General features: G+C 32.7%; 1 protein-coding gene across 4 annotated transcripts in view; it reads left to right on the top strand.

Moving 5' to 3' along the window:
* CETN3 (centrin 3) overlaps positions 1-23,205 on the top strand; it is a 209,498-nt gene that overhangs the window by 868 nt on the left and 185,425 nt on the right. The window contains exons 2-5 of one of the 4 annotated variants that reach the window (XM_045796296.2): positions 1,090-1,225; positions 2,845-2,959; positions 8,994-9,185; positions 16,195-16,526. In XM_045796296.2, the coding sequence (XP_045652252.1) occupies positions 1,090-1,225; positions 2,845-2,959; positions 8,994-9,185; positions 16,195-16,238 (487 nt within the window). In that variant the 3' untranslated portion in view covers positions 16,239-16,526. The other 3 variants (XM_087861987.1, XM_045796295.2, XR_015724402.1) reach the window with 3 other exon arrangements.

A 23,205-nucleotide genomic window follows, 5' to 3' on the forward strand; every position in this document is an offset into this window, starting at 1 on the left:
CCGGCAATGTCCAAGCTTGTGTAAAGTCAGGTCTCTTGTGAAAGAAAGATTTTCCTCAGCTTTATTTATTATACCTCTTCTGATCAATTTTTAATCATCTCTTGCCTTTGTTGTAGATTTTTAGAGAGCAAAACAAGCAAATAGGTAACGTTTTATTAAAATCAAGTTTTACATTTTAAAGTTTTATGAAATTGTTTGGTATCAAAACTTGTTTCTTATACAGATGTTGCAGCCCCACTTGAAACTTTGGAACACTAAGATTAGTATCTCTTCAGACATTTCTGGCTTTTTAAAAAAAGATTCCTTTAAAAAAATTTCCAGGGTTTATGAGAAACTAAGTAAAAATTTACACGTGAGATTTACAAAATCTTTGACTTTTCACTTTATATTATAGAAAATTAGCACAAATATACTTTTTTGGCATTTAATTTTCATGCTGTATTTAGACTTCAGTATTTTGGTTGATTTGTTAATATCAGTGGAAGAAATTATAAATAAAGCGCCAAACGTAGAAATATGTAATCTAAATAACTTTTAACCTACAATGCCAAAAACTTTGTAAGTTGTTAAATTACATGCTTTTTTTGTAGTAATTTTGATAACTTTTAAATGCTGTCAGAAGTAAACCAAATATAGAGTGATCATCAATAATGAATTTTCCTTTGATTTTTTTTAACACTATGTTGTAGAATAATGTGAATAGTATGAATGCTTTGTTTTTTTGTTGAGATTTCTGTCATGAAAGTAATTTTTTTATTCACAGTTCTTATTTCTTCCACATTAATATCATTGAGAATAAGTACAAAGCCAGAAGGAAAGAAAGTTAGGCCCTAATTTCTTTTAATAACCTGTAACACTCTTCAGTTTTGGAAAGTGCAAATTTATAGCAGCTTAGACTATGGAGTGAACAAGGCTTTGACTCATGTAAGGAAGATTTTTTCATTTTTCTTCCAAATACTTCCCTTATAGAAATTTAAAAATTATTCGTTGGTTAATTTTTTTGTTGCATTTTGGAATCTTATTTTAATCATCTAGATGCATAGGAGAATAGGATTAAAGTAGACTGAATAGACTTTTTTCTTTCCATAGAAATGAGCTTGTAGTAGACAAAACAAAGAGGAAAAAAAGAAGAGAACTCTCTGAAGAACAGAAACAAGAAATTAAAGATGCTTTTGAACTGTTTGACACAGACAAAGATGAAGCAATAGATTATCATGAATTAAAGGTAATAGTGTTCTTCAAAATGTATATTTTTCTGTTAAAATGATTTGCATTTTTGATAGTTGGTTAAAATACATTTCTGAAGTATTTTAACTAAACTGGTTGTGGAGATATGAAACCATTTTAGATGTTCACAGTTAAATGCTATAATAAAATTGAATAATACTCCTAACATTTTTTTTAGACTTCCCTTTTCATTGTTAAGTGAATAGTATTTTAAATATAAAAATACATTACTATGGAAGGCCTTATTTTTCATTCACATAATAAAAGTAATTCATACTATAGGATTTAAACAGTTCTTACTGTATTCTTCTTCCCACTGTTGTTTTGTTGTTGTTTTTTTTGGTGACATTCTTTTTTCACATTGTGAGAGTGTTATTTGTCTTTTAATTTGAACATGTTAGTAATACATCCTTTACATACTTTCTCTGGTGCAAACAGTGTAAGTGATGTTTGATGTTGACACATGCTAATGGGGGAAAATGTCAACCTTAGGGCGTAGAATTATTTATAAAGATGCAAGAGTTTGTTTCGGGTAGTACAGATCTCACACTCAACACAATGAGCAAGGCAACATTTTGGTAGCTCTTTAGCTCTCTTTTTCCACTGTTTTTTTTTTTTTCTTTCCAGTTACCCAGATTTTTGATCCATTCTTCCTTTATAATGTCTCTTCCATTTGTTAACAATTGTTATTATGTTGGTTTGGGATCCTATTTCATACCTGGTTCTTCCTAAATGGTTTCTCCATTTCTAGTTTACTCTGTAGACTACCGTTAGATTCATCTTTCTAGATTCTTTCCTCATATTATTCATTGTTCGTAAACCTTCAGTGGCTCCTCATTGTACACTACATAAAGTTCAGATTCCTTTGGTTGTTACTGACTGCTCCACACACTTTTACTACTACCTTCTTTTCTCATTTGCTAATCGCTTATTTCCACCTGAGCTCTTCCTGTTCAGGAAGAACAGAGTATAATACCTGCAGCTGCTCTGTTCACTGTCCTCAAGCGTATATTATGGTATCTGTTTTAAGACCAGTCATCCTTTTCTCAGTGTTCTTCTACTTTATTTTGCCCATACATCAGAGAAAAATGGAATCTTTCCAAGTAAGACTTCTTTAGTCACTATCGTGTCTCTCCTTTCTTGTTAATAGTAACAAGATCTTTTCTTTCTTTAAACTCAGGGGCCTGGACTATTTATACTTAATAACTAATCATGTAGAGTCTCAGGATAACTCTTATTTTAATTCTTTTATCTCTTCTGTTGTATAAATTTTTAATATTTATGCTATGCCTTTTTTTTCATTTTGGTTGTTAATCATTTGAGAACAAATAACTTGTTAAAATGATCTGTATAATAAGTCAGTCCATTGTATAGTGTGTTTTGTAAACACTTGGTTTGTCCTATAAAAAAAGGTATATAAATGAAAAAATTGCTGTTTAATTTCCATAGTGGAGAAAAACTATCACTTTGATTTTTTAGAGACATAAAACATGCAGAAGAATTAAATGTTTTATTAATGTGCTGACATCCCTAAGTTGTAAAAACTTATTTAAGAATTGGAAGTCACTTCTTTTGAAAGAGTGCTTTATAATTTGCTTTTCCCTTTTAATCCAAAAGGTGGCAATGAGAGCCTTGGGGTTTGATGTAAAAAAGGCTGATGTACTGAAGATTCTTAAAGATTATGACAGAGAAGCCACAGGGAAAATCACCTTTGAAGATTTTAATGAAGTTGGTGTGTATTTTAATAGTCTTTGTAATTAGCACTTGTTAGGAAATTATCCGTTAATATTAGTATTTTTTTAATTTTCTGGGTTATGGAATTTTGTTATTGAACATTGCTGTGTAATGTAGATATTATATGGGGGTTTGGGAGCATTCTTCTTATTTTAAAGAAAAAAAATAAGATTTACAGCTTCATTATGGGATTTATCATTTTGTATTTTGTCCTGAAGATTCTAATCAAGGAACTATTGTGTAGCTTTTTGTGGAAGGATGTCTTCCTAAGTAATGTGTGTTTATATTATGTGATAAAACTAAACGGGTGATCAAAAAATTATTTTCTTAGCCTAAAACAGAAAATTCGGTATCCTTTGTTTGGAAAATATTTCCTAAGACCATTCTGGTGTGTGATTTTTTGTTGGCAGAGTGGGAAAAGAGAAAACCTGTAGCATTTGGTATCTTTGGCTGTAGATGAAGTGCATGCCTTCAGGTTGACAAAGCTTACGAGGGGCTACATATTCCGTATGACTTGATCTCAGTGAATAAAGTCATCTGTTTAAAGTTGAGGGTGGGGAGAGGATTGTAGTAAAGGAGGCAGTTGGCAAACTCACGCAGGAGAAAACATTTTAGAACAACCAACTAAGCATACTGTGTCATGAGCTTAATATCATTGAATTTTTATATAGTTGATTTTAGTGAATTAGTTATAGCATATATCAGGCTTTTTTAGAATAGAAGATTCTGGAAGGCAAGGACTTTGCTATTATGATTTAAATATACTGCATAGAATATTATACATAGAATATACATATATTCAGGGTTTTTTAAATTAAATTTTCCAAAGCAGTAATACCACTTTATATAGGTCATGATATAAGCATATCATAGAGTTATTTTTAGATATTTAAAAAAATTTAGGAACAAATCCAGTTACACACATAAAACCTTTGTGTAAATATTCAGAAAGAAGCCGTATGGAAAGCAAAAAGAAATGGCAGTTTGGAAAAGATAGATTCATATCATTAGGTCATTGGTTTTGTTTTTTTTAATCTGAAAACTCAAAGTCAAGGTGAGGAGAGGGAAGTTAAAGGATAAACCTAAAAGAGAAAGAAAACACGACACAGAAGGTCCCCACTGTAAACTAGAAAATAACTGTTAAAGGGGCGCCTGGGTGGCACAGCGGTTAAGCGTCTGCCTTCGGCTCAGGGCGTGATCCCGGCGTTAAGGGATCGAGCCCCACGTCAGGCTCCTCCGCTATGAGCCTGCTTCTTCCTCTCCCACTCCCCCTGCTTGTGTTCCCTCTCTCGCTGGCTGTCTCTATCTCTGTCGAATAAATAAATAAAAAATCTTAAAAAAAAAAAAAAAAAGAAAATAACTGTTAAGAAAAGCAGCTCATCCCTTTGGGGAGCATATTGTGTTGTTTTCTTCTAATCTGTAGATTTATTTACTTGAGAAGAGGGGGGAGCCATCTTTATTCTTTTAGTCTTTCAGTATTGAAGCTGTTCTGTGGTTTATGATCTTAGTCCAAGTTCTAACTTAGATTGTTGTTTTATAGAAATGGGTGTTAGGATGTAGTGGCAATGTATTGTTAGGAAAGGGCTACAATTAAGGCACATTTGGTACAATGTAGTGGTTTAGCATGGACATGTTGGAACCAGATTCCCTGGGTTCCTATCTTGGTTTTGCGATTTACTAGCTCTTTAACTTGATCATTTTACTTGTCTGTGTCTCATTTGCAGCTATAAAATGGGGATAGTTGTACTATCTTGTGGGTTCTTGGGAGGAATAAATAAGTTTAATATGTAAGTGCTTATTAGAAAGGGGCCTAGCTATAGAAAGTACTGTTAGGTATTTGTTATTATTACTTTAAAAATTGTCTTTGTTTCACTTAGTTTTAGTGCCTAGTAATGATTGCGTATGCATCACTGGAACATAAAAAGTGTGGTATTCGTGTATTTATGTTTGTTTGATTACTTTTTTTCATAGTTGCAGGCTGTTTTAGGCATTATATCATCATAATTTTATGCAACACATTATTTCATCTTAAGTAAATGCAGTTTTAAAATTGTGATTTTAGGGGCACCTGGGTGGCTCAGTCATTAAGCGTTTGCCTTCAGCCCAGGGCATGATCCCAGGGTCCTGGGATCAAGCCCCGCATCGGGCTTCCTGCTCCGCTGCTTGTGTTCCTCTCTCATTGGCTGTCTCTCTCTGTCAAATAAATAAATAAATAATCTTAAAAAAAATAAAATAAAATTGTGATTTTTATTAGCAGTTGAAACCAGAGTCCCATGCCATCTTCCCCTTTTCCTGATCCTCCATCTTTTCTGTGTTACTAACGGAGCACTGATACTGGGTTCTTTCCAGAATAAATGGCCATGACTAAACTTCTGCTCTGACTTTCAAAGATCAAACTTTTGACCATCTTAGCACACATACTTACTTTAGCTATCCTCAGGCTACCTGTTGAAAATACCAGTAGTCAAGTAAAAATTTATTAGTGTTTAGAAATCAAACAGTCAAGAACTACGTATTTCCATTTGTTGATTATTTTTCAATAATAACTGAGCACAGATGAACGTATATTTATACTTCGAAACAAATAACTCCAAACCAGAATATTCGAGTCTTAGTTTTATGTATTATCTGTTACTATTGAAGGATATTGTTCCACAGATATTTCTGGATGAAGTCTAACACTGAACCAGAATATTCCCAATGTTAGAAAAAAAATTAAAATATATTTAATGTAAGTTTAGAATCTAGACAGCTTGAGGTCAGTGAGTAGTAACAAAGGTGTTTTAGGAAATGCTCCTTTAAAGTAAGACCAAGATAAATCAGATGTTTGTACTCCCTCTTTTTTTGGCACAAACTAATTATTCCATTGCCTGTTTAGAATAGAATATTGTATTACTGTTTTTGCTTTGCTTATTTAACAAATGTTTGCTGAATTTTGACATTAGATACTTTGCTGGGTTGAGGGAGGGGAATTAAAAGTTATTAAAAGTTTCTTTCAAGGAGCTTACCATTTAAATGTAGGTAAGAACAAGCTATAGTGTTCTGTGGTAAATTATAATTTTGTTTAGAGCAGGAGTTGTCAAACTACAGCCCTTGGGCCGAATTTGGCTGTTGCTTCCACACTACCTCATCTTCTACGCTGCTTTTGTGCTGTCATGGCAGAATAAGTAGTTTAGTAAGAGACCTTATACCCTCCACAAAGCTAAAACTGTTTACTATCTAGTCTTTAACAAAGACAAAGAAAATTGTCAATTCCTGGTCTAGAGCAATTGAAGATGACTTTGCAGAGGGGATTTTTAATTTAGACCTTTGGGGATGTGAATAGGATTTCATCCTAAGGAGAATATCGTGAGAACGAGTAGAGAAAGATATTGCAGGCAGAGAAAACAGCAACAACAAAGAGTGGTATAGTAGAAGTATAGTATATTTGGGAAACTTCAGGTAGTCTCCTGTTGTCGAGGTTAGGGAAACGGAAAGATAGGATTGGGCCAAATAGGTAAAGTTTTGCATCACGTGTAGTGCTTGGACTTTAGTCAGCAGATGGTCATTTTCAGTTTCTGAGGAAGAGAAGATGATATATTTTAGAAAGGTAACTCAAGAGTATTAAAATGGGCTGGAGGGAAGAAAGATTGCAGACAGAAAATAATAGACTTATGCTGAGGGTGGTGAGAATGAAAAGAGATACATTTAAGAGTAAAAAAGATAGTATCCTCAGTACTCTGGGAATTAATCATTGGTTAGGTTTATGGGATTCAAAATGTTCAAACTTCAAAAATGGAGACTATCTGTTAATGGTGCTGTTATCTTTTTTGAGGCTATCTTTTTTGAGGCAACAACGATCTTGGTGATAGTGGGAGGAGTTTGGGTTCCAAAATGTTGAGTTTAAAGTAACTTGTATTTTTGGATAGAAACCCTCAAAAGATAATGAGAAATGTAATTGAAGCTATATTTCTAGCAGTCCTTTTAATGATTTTTGATAAACTTTTAATGTGATGTTTTTTAATGTGATGTGCTCCTAACCAATTTTTATAATGTGTAAGGTGTAACTATTTTGAGGAAGTATTTTTCTGGTAGTATAATTTTTTGAAAATAGAGTTACGTGGACAGAAATTAGTGAATATTAGATTGAACCCATCTTAACTGTCTGTATGTTAGTTGACTTATTTTCTTTGGAAAAAAAGTATATTTCTTATAATTAAATTCTACTTTGTGGAATAGGAATAGAGCCTGAAAGCAGGGAGGAGAGTCACCATAAAGTTACAATGTTTTAGTTGTCCAGAATGATGGGTATTTATAATTCCCAAGAAAAGTTGTATTCTAAGGCAAAGTATTGATAAAAGATTATATATACACATAAGTCTGAAGTAACTAACACAATTAAAGCACTAGTGGGATAAGAATTTATACATCTTGGAGCCCCATCTGTTCCCCACATCACCCTGTTGCTTCTTTAAGTACATTAATACTTTCAGCAAGCTGCTTTTTTGGTTCACCTGTCATGTAAATTATTTAATTGGTGAAGAAAATTTCTTAACACTTTTTTTTTTCCTTGTCCTGCTTTTTTGTTGGGACTAAATTCAAAATAAGTTGAGTATGAGCCATAGAGTTAAGCATGGTATTTTATTTTGGTGTTATGGCTGTATATATGCCAACTCCTTTTTGATTGAATATTTATGAGCTTTGGTGATTTGCATACTTATAGTAATATACTTCAATTAGTTACTTGAAAGACTTTTTGGGTACAATTAATGGATAATGGAAAACTACTAAATATGTATATAGATGATTTAACATTAGCTTAAATAGGTGCTTATTCTAAAGCTTACTCAAACCAAACATGATGACATTGCAGCAAAACAATAATAATTTTTTGTGGGCTTGAATTGTATTTTTCTTTTTGGGTGCATTAAACATTCCAGTACTTTCCATCTACAAACATTTGCGCAAGTTTTTAATGATTTTGTAAACCTCACCAGGACTGAGTTATTTTTAATGGCACAGTGAAAGTCATAAATAATTTTTGTTGTAGTGGTAGACTAGCATGTGGAATTACTTCAGAGATGTTTACTTAGATATTTTCAGAATTCGATCTAGTAACTTAAAAAATTAAAAAAATTTATACCACAGATTTTTACTTTAATTTGTATTATTCTGGCTATTTATCAAAGACTGCAAATATTGAAAATATTGTTTACTATATTATTATACTATTACATTTAGCCTATTAAAATATATTATTACTATTGAGGTTTGGTATTTCTCACTTTTTAATTTTAGTTGTCTGAGAATTTATTATGTTGCTGAACAAAATGGGCATGACTTTAGAGAGATCTTTCCATCTTTTTCTTTTTTTGCGGGGGTGGGTGGGGGTGGTTTGGAAGCTTTCTTACTATAATCATGTTCAATCCCTTTGGTGACTGCTTCTCATTTTGGAAAACCAAGGGGTTCCTCAAATCATGAAGATATCAGCAGAATTTTCATCTGTCAGACATTGTGTCTATATCAATGATGGCAGTGCATTTTATTAATTTGTCACGATTTTTTTGTCTTTAAATTGTATTTAATTTGAGGAACAGTAATGTTACTATTAGGTTTAGACGTCAGACATCTTTTATCTAATTAGTCTTAATTATTTTGTTGGTATATCATCTCTACAACTAAGTTACAAACTCCTAGACTTTTGTGCTTGCTGTCAGTGGAGCCTAGTACAATTCTTGATAATAGTAGACCTTAAATAAATACGGTTTATAATCCTTTTTATTTTAACTCTGTGTGAGATAGTTTTGCTTACTCTTATAATAAGATAAATTGTTGATAATATAAAGATTAAATTTTAAAATATGGATTTGATTTTTGTAATTTCAGGTTTATCTTTTTGGGTTTTGGGGCTCTGATTTGGCAGTTTATCATGAAACTAAATGTTGAATGATTCACAGCTTTAATCCTCATCTAACACTTGGTTGAGTTCACCGATGAATGCATTTGTGATTATAAAGTGTTTTTAAAATTTTTTAAATTTCTTTTAACTGTAGTGACAGACTGGATATTGGAAAGAGATCCACATGAAGAAATATTAAAGGCATTTAAACTATTTGATGATGATGATTCAGGTAAAATAAGCTTGAGGAATTTGCGACGTGTTGCCAGAGAATTGGGTGAAAACATGAGTGATGAAGAACTTCGGGCTATGATAGAAGAATTTGATAAAGATGGTGATGGAGAAAGTAAGTTTTGAGTAAAACACATATTCCAGGTATTATTCCTAATGTATGCATATAGTAAATTTTTCTAAAATCAAATGATTTTCAAGACCCACTGCATACTATCTCTGTTCGGTATAATTGTTCATTCTGTAATGGGGTTTTTGCATAAACATTTCACATAATTTAATTCAGAGTAATGCAGACCTTTAAAAACCAACTATACTGTTTGTAATATGAGGTACCACACTTCCAAACAGGTACTTTACTTTTCTTTGAGGATGAAGCATCACCAAAATTTCAGCTACTCAGTAAAATATCAGCTTTTAATGCTTTCTTCCTTGACCTACATGCACTTCTAAACTGTAACTAAGTTTGGTTGGTTCTACCCTTTAAATGTTGTGATTCTTTTTTTTATATATCTTTATTTACTGCTACTTCCCTAGTTCAGGCGCTAATTTCTTTGTAGGAATGTTACCATAGCCGCATTCATTATTTCCTTGAATGCCTGCTGGATACCGTGCCTTGTGTGCTAACTGGTGCTACACAATGAAGAAGGGAGATTTGGTCTCTTTAGCTTCCTAATTGCCCTCTATGCCCATGAGCCTCTATCCTCTAATTTAGTCTATTGATAACATTCTTTTCCTAAAGTACAGGTTTGATGATGTCATTCCCCTCTTCAAATGCTGAATAATTCTTCAGTGCCTACAGAGTAAATTTCAAAGCTTTCTAAGATATGTTCTGCCCTATCTAGTTTTATTTCCTACTGTGATCTTCCACGTTTCTGCTTTAATCTTCACCACCCGTACATACATACCTTGTCCAAATACACTATCCTGAAAACACTTTTTTATGCTGTGCCTTTCTCATCATGCCATTCTTTAATCCTAGAATGTTCTGATTGCCAGTTTTTGTCTGCTAATATGTTAGTCTTTCTCTCTGGTACAGTTTTGTTTTGTTTTTTAAAGATTTTATTTATTTGTGAGAGACAGAATGAGAGCAGGAGCAGGGAGAGGGGCAAGCGGAGAGGGAAATGGAGAAGCACACTCCCCTGCTGAGCAGGGAGCCTGATGTGGGGCTCAATCCCAGGACCACAGGATCATGACCTGAGCTGAAGGCAGATGCTTAACGATTGAGCCACCCAGGTGCCCCTCTGTGGTACATTTTAAACTCTGTCTTTTTCTCAAAAGCCTTCCCTAGTGGTCTCTGTATGAATTATGAGACTTCCATTTAGAGGAGCAAAGTATTTTGACACTTTTGTACAATGCCTTCTGTTGGTTACATATTTGTGTATCTCTCCAGTTATTATAAGTCCCTTAAGAGCAGTATGGAATCATAGTGTGAAAGGCCTAAGGCTTTGGAATCATACAGATCCTGATTTGAATTGAATCCCTACCACTTATGTAGTTGCTATGTAATGTGCAGGTTTTCAATGGTTCCTGAGTCTTGATTTCCCATTTACTAAAATGGGAAGGGTGATACCTTCCAGGATGGTTGTAAGTATGAAAGGAAGATATTTGATTGTATCTTTACTCATCTTTATATTCCCCTGCATTTTCTTGAACATAGTGAGTGCTCTGATGTTTATTGACTTTAAGCCCTAAGCAGGAGTGTGTTATAGTAGATATATGTTGATACAGTATCAACTATACATATATACATAAATATATACATAATACATATGTTACCTTGGAAATACAGGCATGCTTTAATATGGCGGTAAGACAGTAGCAACTAGTTATTAGTTCAGGTTTGTAGATTGTCCTTTAGAATTGTGCATTATTATACTTTCTCATATTTATGTAAATATTATTTGAGCATTATGAAACTTTTTAATACTAGTTCTTTGAAGGGTAGAGCTAGATTTATTTATATTTTAAAACAAAGATGATTAAAACTTGAGGAAATTTAAATGATTTCTTGAGCTGTCACTCTGATATTTGGATTTAGTAGCCACTGCCTTCATATTTTAAAAATTGTGTGTGTCTTCCCCAGCTGTTGGCTGTTACCCTAAACTAGCTTTAAAGCAACTCTGTTCTGTAAGGGTACTATCTTCAATGGCATAGAGAATCTTGGTATGTCTATTTCATAAATCTTTAGTAATGGCTACTACGTATGTTGAAAGATAAGAGAGTTATTTTCTTTTCCTGTACTAGGCACGTGCAAATTAGATTTTGGTTCTTAGCTTCATTTGGCACTGGAAGAAAATATCAATTAGGAAACTGCCTCTTAAATTCAAACTTGATGTGAAACTTTGCCTAGAAAATGGGTCCATTTCTTGCATCCCTTGTTAGTCTGCTCTGTTTGCTGCTTTTGAATCTCAGAGTTCACACCTGTGCTTCATTCCTTGAAAATTTTCGTGCATCCTTAAAACCTTTCTTTGGTTCTCAATGCTTGCTTTACTTTAAGTCACCATACAACTGTTGCTTCAGCATCCTACTGTCATTTATTCAAATGACTAATAGGCAAATAACATTTTTTCTCTTTTTTCCATGTGATTGATTACAAATAAAATACAGTGATGCATAGTCTTTTATTGTTAAGATTTGTCTTTTTTTGTGGGGCAGGGGTGTGTTCTTATGTTAAATTCATCTAATCTAGTAGTTTCCAATCTGGGATCTGAGTTTCTGGGGGTGGGGGCATTCTGAAGTATTGCATGCATTCTGGGTGTATGCATCAAATATTGTCTGTAGACCATATGAATGATAGTATTGCATGTGCGCTATTTATTTATTTCTGTAAATGCTCTTGCAATTGATAAAAATACTTACTATTCAGAATTCATAGTAGCTATTCGATATTATCTATTTCTCAAACTAGGCATACTAAATATGACTCTAATGGTAAGTCTAGGAAATTATTATTGAAAGGCATTTTTGTATTCAGAAACAATGAGAACTATAATCCATTTAGTTTGGCTTTAGGTACTGCCTTAACTTATATGGGTCTCTGCAGTTGTATGAAAAACTGCCCATTTTTGATAAAGTACAAGTTACGTTTTATAATAACTTGTTAATTTGGATTCTTTTGGCTGCAGTTTTATTTAGATATAACCTGTTTTCTTTGTATATGTTAAGCTAGTAAAGATCATAATACTTGCTGTCTTTTTTTGTGGACTTTAGTAATTCTGCTGTCTTTATGAATTTTTCACACTTTGGTATTTAGGAACAATAAAAATTTTTTTTAATTGTGTATATAGAAAAATAAATATGATGAAGAAGGAGTTAAAGAAAAAGCAGATATAATGCAAAATATAACTAGAGCTGTGGTAATGATATAGAAAGAATCCCTTCCCCATTATTGCTCCCAAGATATATAAAACACAGTAAAGCTTTTTAGAAAAATAAAAGCAACACTTAAAAACCCTAAGTGTAAATAAAATCTTTAAAAAAGGGTGTGGGGGGGTGCCTGGGTGGCTCAGTCAGTTAAGCGTCTGCCTTTTAGCTCAGGTCATGATCCCAGGGTCCTGGGACTGAACCCTGTGTCAGGCTCCCTGGGTCTGCTTCTCTCTCTCTCCCTCTGCCTCCCCCCCAATCCGTGTGTGCCCACGTGTGCTTGCTCTTTTTCAAACAAATAAAGCTTTTAAAAAAAATAAAAACCCAAAGGGGACCATCTTTTAAATAATGATGAGTATTAACACTTATTTAGTTAGATTCTGTTAGCATGTTACATTGTGTATTATGTTATTTAATTTTCATAATAGCTTTTGTGAAGTAAATGCACAGGATAGGTGCATCTGTAAGTGAGGAAACTAAAGCTCAGAGATTAATAACCTGTCCCTGCTTTTATCCATACCACTGTATTGCCTTTTAGGCTAAAAAATAAAATATTAATTAGGTTTCTATGTTTATGGAGTTTTAAAAATTGCATGTGATTATAATATAAAATATTCAATCCTCAGTATTTAATAGAATATTCAACTGTCACTTCACATGCTAAAATTTGTTTTTTCCCCCTCCAAAGCCAGATGGTCTCTAAGGTACTTAATCTACCTGATTTCTCTAAAGTCTTATTTTTTTCCTTAATTTTATTTATTTATTTGAGAGAGAGCGAGTGCAGATATGTGCATGAGTGTGGGAAGGAGAGAGGGAGAGGAAGAAACATACTACCCCCTGAGCAGGGAGCCTGACTCGGGGCTCGATTCCAGGACCCTGAGATATGACCTGAGCCGAAGGCAGAAGCTTAACCAACTCAGCCACCCAGGCGCCTCAGTTTCTCTAAATTCTTTATTTAAAAGACATGTAATAAGATTTACCCTGTGAAATAATTGATTTATGAAAATTTCGCTTAAAGAGGCAGTGTAGAGGAGAATGAAGTGTTGTATTTGTTTGATTCAATAAATATTTTATCAGATGCCTGTTTAAAGGTAGCCATTGTGCTAGATTTATTAGGTATAGGAACTTGATATAAGATGATATTGCTAGAGAAGGAAACGCACAAAGGCATCACAGATTTTCTTAATTTTCTGAAAGGCTCACTGGTACTAGAGGAGCTAATTTGCTTTCCTTAGCCACTTTCTTCCCTTCAGCTTTCCACTTTTTTGGATTTAAGTTTTCTGTTTTTAGGCTATGGAAATTATGGAATAGTTTAAAATATATTTAAATGCTATAATACTTTAAAGTGTTCATACATAAATATAACAAAAATTAACTTTTGTGGTTTTAAAACTATATGTGAAACTTAATTTTGAAATTTGAGTGTTGAAATTTTACAGATTGAGAGAAAAAAGTTCTGGGTCTTTAAGGAACAGATCATACAAATCTCATTTTCCAGATTTCGAGTAATGTAGTCCTAGCTCTGTTATGCTATTAAAATAATATATAATCAAATTATTCTAAGGTTCCTTTTATTATGTTGTTTTTCTTAAAAACATACTCTCATTTCTTGTTTTGGTCTAGATACCTCAGTCTAGACTGACTGAGTCAGAGGTTCTTAAATGAAAGTGTATAATGATGAAATTGTTTAAACTTTTTATATATGTGTGTATTTTTTCTTCTTTAAACTGGGAGAGAAGGGTCATAGCTTTCGTAACATGTCGAAACATGTTTTTAAGTGCAAAAATTAAAGATCACTACTACAATCTGTGAGATCATTTCAAGTATTACAGGTTATATATTCTGTTCTACTTTGTCATGGTGTCTTGTAGATGTTTAATACTGAAATGCATGGATTCATGATTCATTATCACCTCTGGACATCTCATTCTTCTTAACTCCTTAGAGCTTATTTTCACACTATTTTCTTTCTTTCTTTTTTTTTCAACTATATTGCTGATGATCTCCTACCTTAGCTTTGTTTCCACCTCTTGTTAAACCAAATCCTATGTTTTTATTTTAAAGCCCAAGTTTGGATTTATTCTTAATTAAATTTTTCTCAGAAGTAAGGATTTTTCCCATTCTTAGATGGAATGTTTTTCAACACAGGTGGTTTTTATTTTAATAATTTTTGTGTTATAAAGCAATTGTTCTCTGTTTCCTTTATGAAACATGACTTACATAATTTTTTGAAACTGGTTTTCTGTGTGGTTTCTGAAACCAGTATACGTTTTTCATTCCTGATGTACATATTTTACCTCCTCAACGTTTTTTAATTGGTTAATTTTTGTCTAACTTTTCATTATGAATCTTGTCAAACATAGAGGAAAAATGTTTGTTTAGTACGATGAACACCTTTATACTTTCTATCTAGATTCAGTAATTAACATTTTACTATATTTGCTTTGTCTATCGTGTATGTTTTTATTCTGGATCATTTGAAAAATGTATCATGAACTTGACCTCCCTAACATTTTAGCATGTATCTGCTAAGAATAAGGATCTTATCTTTCATAATTGTGATACTATTGTTATTGCTAAGAAAACTAAAAATAATTTTATAATACCACCATATAATATCTTCACTTTCAAGATACTATAGAATAGGAACCCTCATGTCTGTTTATTACTAGGTGGAAACAATCTAAAAGATCATATTGTAGTTCAGTTTTTTCAGATGAAGAAAATGAGACACAGAACTGTTCTGTACCAGAGCTATGACTGGAATCCAGGTCTCTTTTTTCCTCATTACAGTGTTCTTGTTTTCATTATCAAAATAATCATTCATAACTTGTGCTTTGTTAAGGTATATGTTAAGTTTTGGAGCCCATGAAGTCACCTGTTTTACAAACTAGAAGCATTTTTTTCTGAATACTTCTGTTGATAATTTGTGTGTATGTGTGTATATTGATTTTAAAAATTATATTTAATAAGATTATTACCTATTTATTTCTAGGTTGCTTTCTTAAAAATTGTATTTTATAAACTGGAAGTTCTTACTGGATTTTATTTATGGTTTTGGTGAACTAACAGTTTGTCTTTATGAGTAATTCTTTCTACATTTACGTCTATATATTATAATTGCTGTATTACCTTGCTAATTAAGATTAAATTTGTATCTTTTAAAATTACTATTTCTCTAGATATTTTTGAGGTCTGGTGACCTGGTTTCAACTTTTATTTGTTTTTGTTTTTTTCTTTAGTAGGCTTTTAAATATACAAAAGTTCAAAGAACAACAATTTGACTTTTTAAAAATTCTAACATACTTTCCATTAGAATTCTAATATTACATGCATAATAGATTTAATAAGCTTATATATAAAGGAAGGTTTACTAAATGAATTAGTAGAATAAAGATTATAAAGAGGATTTAACCATTTAAGAAATTAAAAATGTCAAGCTTTAAAACTATTTTTACAAGTATATATAAATATTATGATTATGATGGGCTTTTTTGTAACTTAAATGTCTTTTCAGTAATTAATATTATAGAATACTAACTTATATTGTTTGTCACATGTTATATATTTTTGTATTCATGAGGTTCTACTTAATAAACATGATCAATTTCCTATCAAAAACGTAAAAGCAAAACAGTATGTCTTGGTTTATTAAGAATTTTGTATAATATAAAATTTAAAGATACTTAGTATAAAATACTAGTATTGTTCTGTGAAAAACTGTATATTTCTGACTTACATTTTCTTTCTTACCACAGTAAATCAAGAGGAGTTCATTGCTATTATGACTGGTGACATTTAAAGAATTACAAGGATAAACACTAAGAATGTTGCAGTTATCATCTTATATTCTATTTTTGTGCCTGGAGCCATATTAAAAAAAAAACACAAAAATTTAGTTCTTTTTTTCCAAAAGGACCAAAAATAAGTGTCTTATGTATTCATATTTTACTACTGTTAAGTTTCTTTGTATGAACAGCATTGTTAGCACTCTAATAGTTTAGCTTTGTATTTATAATATAGCTTTTATATATATATATACATATATATATATATATAAAGTTTAAAAAATTAAATCATGTGGTACACATTCTCTGAAAGTTTTTTATTCGGCATCAGTAGTCACTTTCGTTTTGATGCACATGTTATAGACTTTTCATTAATAAAATGTTTATTTTAGTAGTGTTTTAAAGTATGGTAAACTTTCTGTTTTATAATTCCAAATATCTGTAAACACTTAATGGTATCTTTCTTAAATCTTTTTATACTACTATTTTCAGAAACAAAAATTGAAATACAAATAGCAATAGAATAGCACATTTTTGTCTTACAAGTTTGACATTTTATGTTTCAGTACAAGATGATGACTCAATACAGGCATAATTCCTTTTTTAAGAGTCATGTCTTTCAGTTTGGAAGGAAAAAGTGTTGTACATATAGACCCATTTATCCTCATGTATTATGTTCTATAGCATTTCTGGTGTCTTAACTTAAGTTATGACAGTTAAATCTGGATATTTCCCTCTTAAACTGATTGATTACAGTTTGAATCATCTGATTTCTTGACAAAGTTAAAGATTTAAATTTTGGAATTTTGATCTGTTATGATAATTATCACTCAATTAAATGTCACAATGATGAAAATAGAAAACTAAGCCACAGAAATCATTTAAGATTGTTTTACCTGTATAAAGGAACATTCTGTGATTCACCAGGAGACAGTAGAGACCGATATTCCAGGTATTGCTGGGCTCTTCTGCCTTATAGAAATGTATGTTAGTGGGGAGACAAGTGGTTTTATGAGATATATTATAGAGAATTGGTATTTAATACTGATCCTTCACCAATAATCTGGTTCCTGGTGGTATGGGCTCTCTGGAAGAAAGTTGTCTATTTCAGTGACCTTTCTTTAGATTTCTTGTTTTATTTTATTTTATTTTATTTTATTTTATTTTATTTTATTTTATTTTATTTTATTTTATTTTATGACAGAGATAAAGACAGCCAGCGACAGAGGGAACACAAGCAGGGGGAGTGGGAGAGGAAGAAGCAGGCTCATAGCGGAGGAGCCTGATGTGGGGCTCGATCCCACAACACTGGGATCACGCCCTGAGCCGAAGGCAGATGCTTAACCACTGTGCCACCCAGGCGCCCCTAGATTTCTTGTTTTAAATTTAAAGTACACTAATAATTTGAGGCACTTGAAATGTGAGTTTCTAGAGCATTACATAAAGTTACTAGAAATTTAACAAACAAATCAGTAGGGAATAATCTAACAGTGGTGACATTTCAAAAAGTTAACTAGAAAGTAAGTTAATTGTTCATACTAAAATTTAATTTTGAATATGAAATCAATGCTCACAGTAGGAACAAAATCCAGAGCAACTAATATTCTTTGAAATTAAAAAATTTTTATCACCCTTACTGATGAATTGCCTTCTATGTCTTGATCACAAAATATGTTGATTTCCAGGAAATTAAAGAATAAAGAAAGTGAAGAATAAAACATAAAAATAAATCTAGGCTTGCTCGTCTTCTGCCACTTTATTATAATAAATAATCCAAGCTACTTTTTGTCACTTACAGTGATAACTTCTTTTTATTCTTCATATAAATACTTACTCTTTGGGATACGAGCAATTTTGTTTCTTCTCTTCTTACTGTGGGCTGAGGGAAGAGTGCTCACCTCATTTCTCCATATTTGTGGAAGCTTTTGCCTGCAGAAGGGTAGGAATAATTTTTTTCAGTGTTGATAATCAGTATCTGTAGAATTGAAAAGCCAATAAAATAGCTAGTAGAGGTGACTTTAAGAAAAGAGTGAATTTGCTTTAACAGAGGAAAGTGGAGATGGGTATTAGTCTTATCGTTACAGTCACATTTCATGCAATGGCATTTCATGATGTAAGAAAGTATTTGTTTTTTGCTAAACTTGCCTAGTTTATTGCTGTTTTGGTGTCCTGGTAAGCTTTGATAGTTTGGGATTTGTCAGCTAAGATCTTTTCCTTTGTTACAAGCCAACAAAGCCTACTATCTAAAGAACCTATGTGCCTGTTATGGAAGACTTTCAAATTTAGTTGATGTGCCCATGTTAATGGCCTTACATTAGCAAACACCATAAGTAGATTATCCAGTTGAGTGGCAAATGGCCTCAACCTCATAAGCCATCTTTCTGATGCTAGTCCTTGGAAGTAAATTTTCTTGGGGATTTACTAGTGATGTGTTCTTGAAAAAGAGTATTTACAGTGTTCTGAACACCATGGTGAATAAGGCAAAATAACTTTTTAAATCACTTTTAAATAAATAAATTTACATAAGTAATACATAAAGATCTTATATAAAGTAAAGGCCCACATTTTTTTTTAAACCCCTATCCTCTTGCCACCCCTCTCTGAATAATATCAATGTCAGATTTCAGACAGAAGGAATACAATTAGATGTTTTAATAGTATAGTATGAGGAATAGGCTAATCTGATAATGGAGAACAAAAAATTTAGAAAGGGAACACTGAGATAGTTAACTATAGGAAGTAAGTACCACACCTAGAGCTGAGGGAACAGAACAGGGACTTGGGGACATTTGAGGAGAGGGTACTGCTAGCTAGTATTGGTGGGGAATGATAAGAAGCTGGAGACTGGAACCAAGTGCTGCAGGTGGAATGAAGAACTTTTGCACTGGGGAAGTTGACAGTAACGATAAGCAAACAGGAAATAGCTGGATTCCTCTTCTGCCTTTCTGTTTCACTCTTGTATTCCTCCCATTAGTGGAGCCTAACAAAAATTCAGCTAGCAAAGGAGAAATGTAGTTTACACAGTTCTAACCCCCATATTATGCAGCTGAGTATAGACTAGTGGTTAGGAGCTATGGGAAAAAAGATAGCTTAATAACCAGCACGGTTGGCCATATATTATATCATTGGAACAGGTTATTAGAAAGTGTAGGAGGTTGGAGGAGAATATTTTTGATGTTGGGACAACACGTGTTCAGAACTGTCCTAGGCAAAGTAGGAGATATGATTACCTGGTCTCAGAATAGTTAACCGTTGTTATTTTAGAGATTATTTCTACCTGTTTTCCTTTGCACTTAGATGAAAGTATAGAAATAAAGATTTTTTTTCACATGAATATTGTATGTATTCTGTGTAGGTAAGTTTTATAAAGGAAATGTCTTTTTAAAAATTTAGTAACATTAAGTGCTGCTGTGTTCCAGGCGCACACATAGGTATATACATAATATTATAAATTTTAATCTTAATAACCTTCTGGGGTGGATACTGTTGGATTGACTTTTTTCTGCACACAAGAAAACCAAAAGCTTAGAGGGTTTAGGTTACTTGTTGCAGGTAACAGGTATTGGAATTGGAATTTGATCCTGAGCTTTCTGACTCCAGAGCCTACTCACAACCACTAGATTACACTGTTTCCTTTACGGTGATTTTTATAGACTATCTCAAGGTGTAAAGGATCAGACCTTTAAAAGTTAGGATCTGGAATTCAGAAGCTCAGCAGCAAAAGCACTGATTAAATATTTATGCTTAATCTCGTGTGGGATTCATGTGTTATTCCATGTGAGTGAGTTTTGGTGCCAGACCTCTGGAAGCTAATATCTTAGATAGTCTATAGTTAACAGGGGGCAACACATTGAAAAACAAGATGTTCGGGGAAGAAATATATTAAATGAAAATACAACATCAAGCAAATACTTACTGAGAAAGTACATGTTGAGTAGTGAGTACTCAAAAGCTTGTTATTTTGAGAGTAAAATTTAGGAAAACAGTTTTTTCCAATTTATCCTTGTGGAGAAGTTTGGTTTTTTTTGTTTTTTTTGTTTTTGTTTTTTTTTTGTAGGGGGGGTTGCTTGAAGAGGAGAAAACTCTTAAATTAGTAGGAAATGGAAGCAAGCTTGGGTTTAGGAGTATGGTTGGTAAGAGGATGTGTGGGAGGGACTTTGAGGCATTAAGCTGGAGAGGAGGAGGGTTTATTGCCGGACCTGATACTATAAAGCAAAGCTCTTCTAGGTCTTTGTGGAAGTGCATTGGTCAGAGAAGGGGTCAGTAAATGTTATTTTAATAGTAGAATGATGAAATGGTCAGGATTTGGGTTGCAATCAGGAATTCTTGGAATGAAATATGGCAGTCATCTGGATCACAGCTTAGTTAAGTCTTGGAGATCTTGGTTAATTAAGCAGCCTAGGTTCACCTATATCCAGTTGAAATAGGTAATTTGTTTACATTTGATAGTCATCTGTTGTCCTGTAGTTAAAGCATTCATTGAAAGCTTCATCCAAGACTGAAATATGGAGCTAGTTAAGTTTATATATATGAAGTTTATAAAACTAGTGAAACCAAATCTTTGGTTTATCTGAGATAATATATTTATGTTAGACTTAACCTCTGTGAGGTGTACTCTAAATATTAAGTGAATTATTAATAATATGTAATTGCCTACAAAAATCCAAATTATCCTTTTCTTCAGAACTCTGGAAACCTGGATGTCTTGTGCTAATCTGAGAATATGTAAGATATTTTTTCATTATATGATAATTTTAGGAAGATTACTGACATTTTATAAAATCAAAGATCAGCAGGGTTACTTCCATTTTATACTTAATTAAAAATATTTTAAAGTGGGTTTTTATTCTGTAATAAAAGAAATAAGGATACTTAATGGAATCCCTGGAGTCCGACATTTCTACTTTTAATATGCTTGTAACATTTGTCCAACACACCACTGTGTTCTCTGAAAAGAGCGATCATTTTCACTGTATGGCATTACGATAGATTGTATATCCCCAAGGTCTTCCAAAAGGTCCATGTAAGCCTGACAGCTAGGAAACGTGTACTATTGTAGAACATAAATTTTGGCGACTTACTGATGCAGGCCTACCCCTGATGGATGGCTCTTTAGAGTAGAAATCACTCAACATACTCAGCTAAATGCTATGTGATAAAAATATTTCCAAATCATATTCCCTATCATTGAGGGCCTCCTTAAATTTAACAGCAGGTTAAAGATTTGGGGTTGGCCTACTGAGGAGCAAGCTTTCATTAGAAAATATTCATTTGCTTGTCTTGAAAGTTCATGCATTTAAAGTCCCTGCCAAGCAGGTAGACTTAACCATACTTTAAGCAAGATCTACATTTTCCTTTTTCCTTTTCCATTATAATTAAATCTGAAATTGCTGGCTCCAAACTAAACTTTCCAGGGGACCTTTTCTATACCAGTCTTGCTGAGAGATAATTCTTGTTAATCTAAGTCCTAAGGGATGGTGGGACATTATTCAACATTGGCAATAAAAACAAAATAACTCCCTCAAAGGAAAAAAAGCAAGATTTGGGTTCTAAAATTTTTCTTTATGAAAAAAAACTTCAAATCTAATTGGTTGGTTTCACTGCTATCACAAAGATTAAAAGATAAAAACTAGGAAAGACTTAAAGAAAGAAAATTTAATATCCTATTTATTTTATTTACTTCATTTGGTTTTGGGAAAAAATAGATTATACTTGTGAAAATGTTTTTTGAATTGCAAAATTAAAATATAAATTGTTATAATCAGGCTTGTCCTATAGTTGGAATTATTGGTCTGTGGTCCCAAGTGATCTATAGTTCTTCAATCTTATCCTGGAAATTCTGGGATCTGCAAGTCCTCTCAGGGACTCTGGGGTATACCCAGACCCAAGTAGCTAGGATATGCTTGGGAGTAAATTCTTAACCCACATGAGTTTCTGAAGTATTCATAAGCAGATAAGCAAGCCAAGTGTTAAGTCTATTTGAAGGAAATATATGCTTAGAGAACCTGGGTTATTTCAAAGTAGAGAATTAGATAAATCATATACTGTTAACATTTGCTCAAAATAATACTTAACCATTTCCATTTAGTCAAAATAAGCTTAAAAATCATAATTTATATTTCTACTAAGTTATTACGGTCAAAAGATTTTTTAAAAATTATCTTAAAACTAATCTTGACTTTTATCAGCTATTAGGTTCTTCACTTCTAAAAAGTTAATTCATGTGAAAAAGAGACAGAAAAGGCAAGTCTTTTTGAAAGGAATTCTTTGTTTCTATTTTATTTAAAATTTGTATCCTGTATTCTTCCAAAGAAATATCTATAGCAAACTTCTTTAGACAGATATAATAAGATGATTAAGTTAGAATCTGTAGATCATAAACCAGATGGAAGGAAGAAGAGACAAATTAGAGTTAACTTCAGTTATTTGGGGTTGATTTGAACCCTGAAATTAACTGTGGCTAACAGCAGAGAACTTGGACAAGACTTAGTTTCCATTACAAATTGCTGCCTTTTTACCACTTTTGCTCTCCCCTTCTTCCCTTGTCTCCCTGGGATTAGAGAAGTGCTGAGTTAACTGAGAAGTATCTCTCATTGAATTGGGGGTCAAAACCTATGGCAACCCATCCTCATTCTTCAGCCCCCCTGCCCCAACTCCCAGCACCATAGGGAAGGGGAAATGCTAGTCCCTTGCTATGCCTTAGTGTTGTTAATCTAGTTAAACTATTCCTACATAATCAAGAAACTTGTCCTAGGAATCCAGCCTAAGGTTAAAGATCAGTGAGGGCTGAAAGATAAAAGAGATTGACTTAGAATACGATTTATGGCATTGATGTAGAAGTTTCTAAAGTGCCAATTCACACACTCATTATTTGCCTAATGACATACTCCATATTCTGTTTTCTAAAGAAAACTTAGAAACATGAAATTAAAAGAAACTAGAATTGCTATATTGTGTGACCTTGTATCTTAAAACGTGGCT

The sequence above is a fragment of the Ursus americanus genome, chromosome 5 (genome assembly GCF_024610735.1).
Source record: "Ursus americanus isolate L20-20 chromosome 5, mUrsAme1.1.p, whole genome shotgun sequence".
Taxonomy (NCBI): domain Eukaryota; kingdom Metazoa; phylum Chordata; class Mammalia; order Carnivora; family Ursidae; genus Ursus; species Ursus americanus.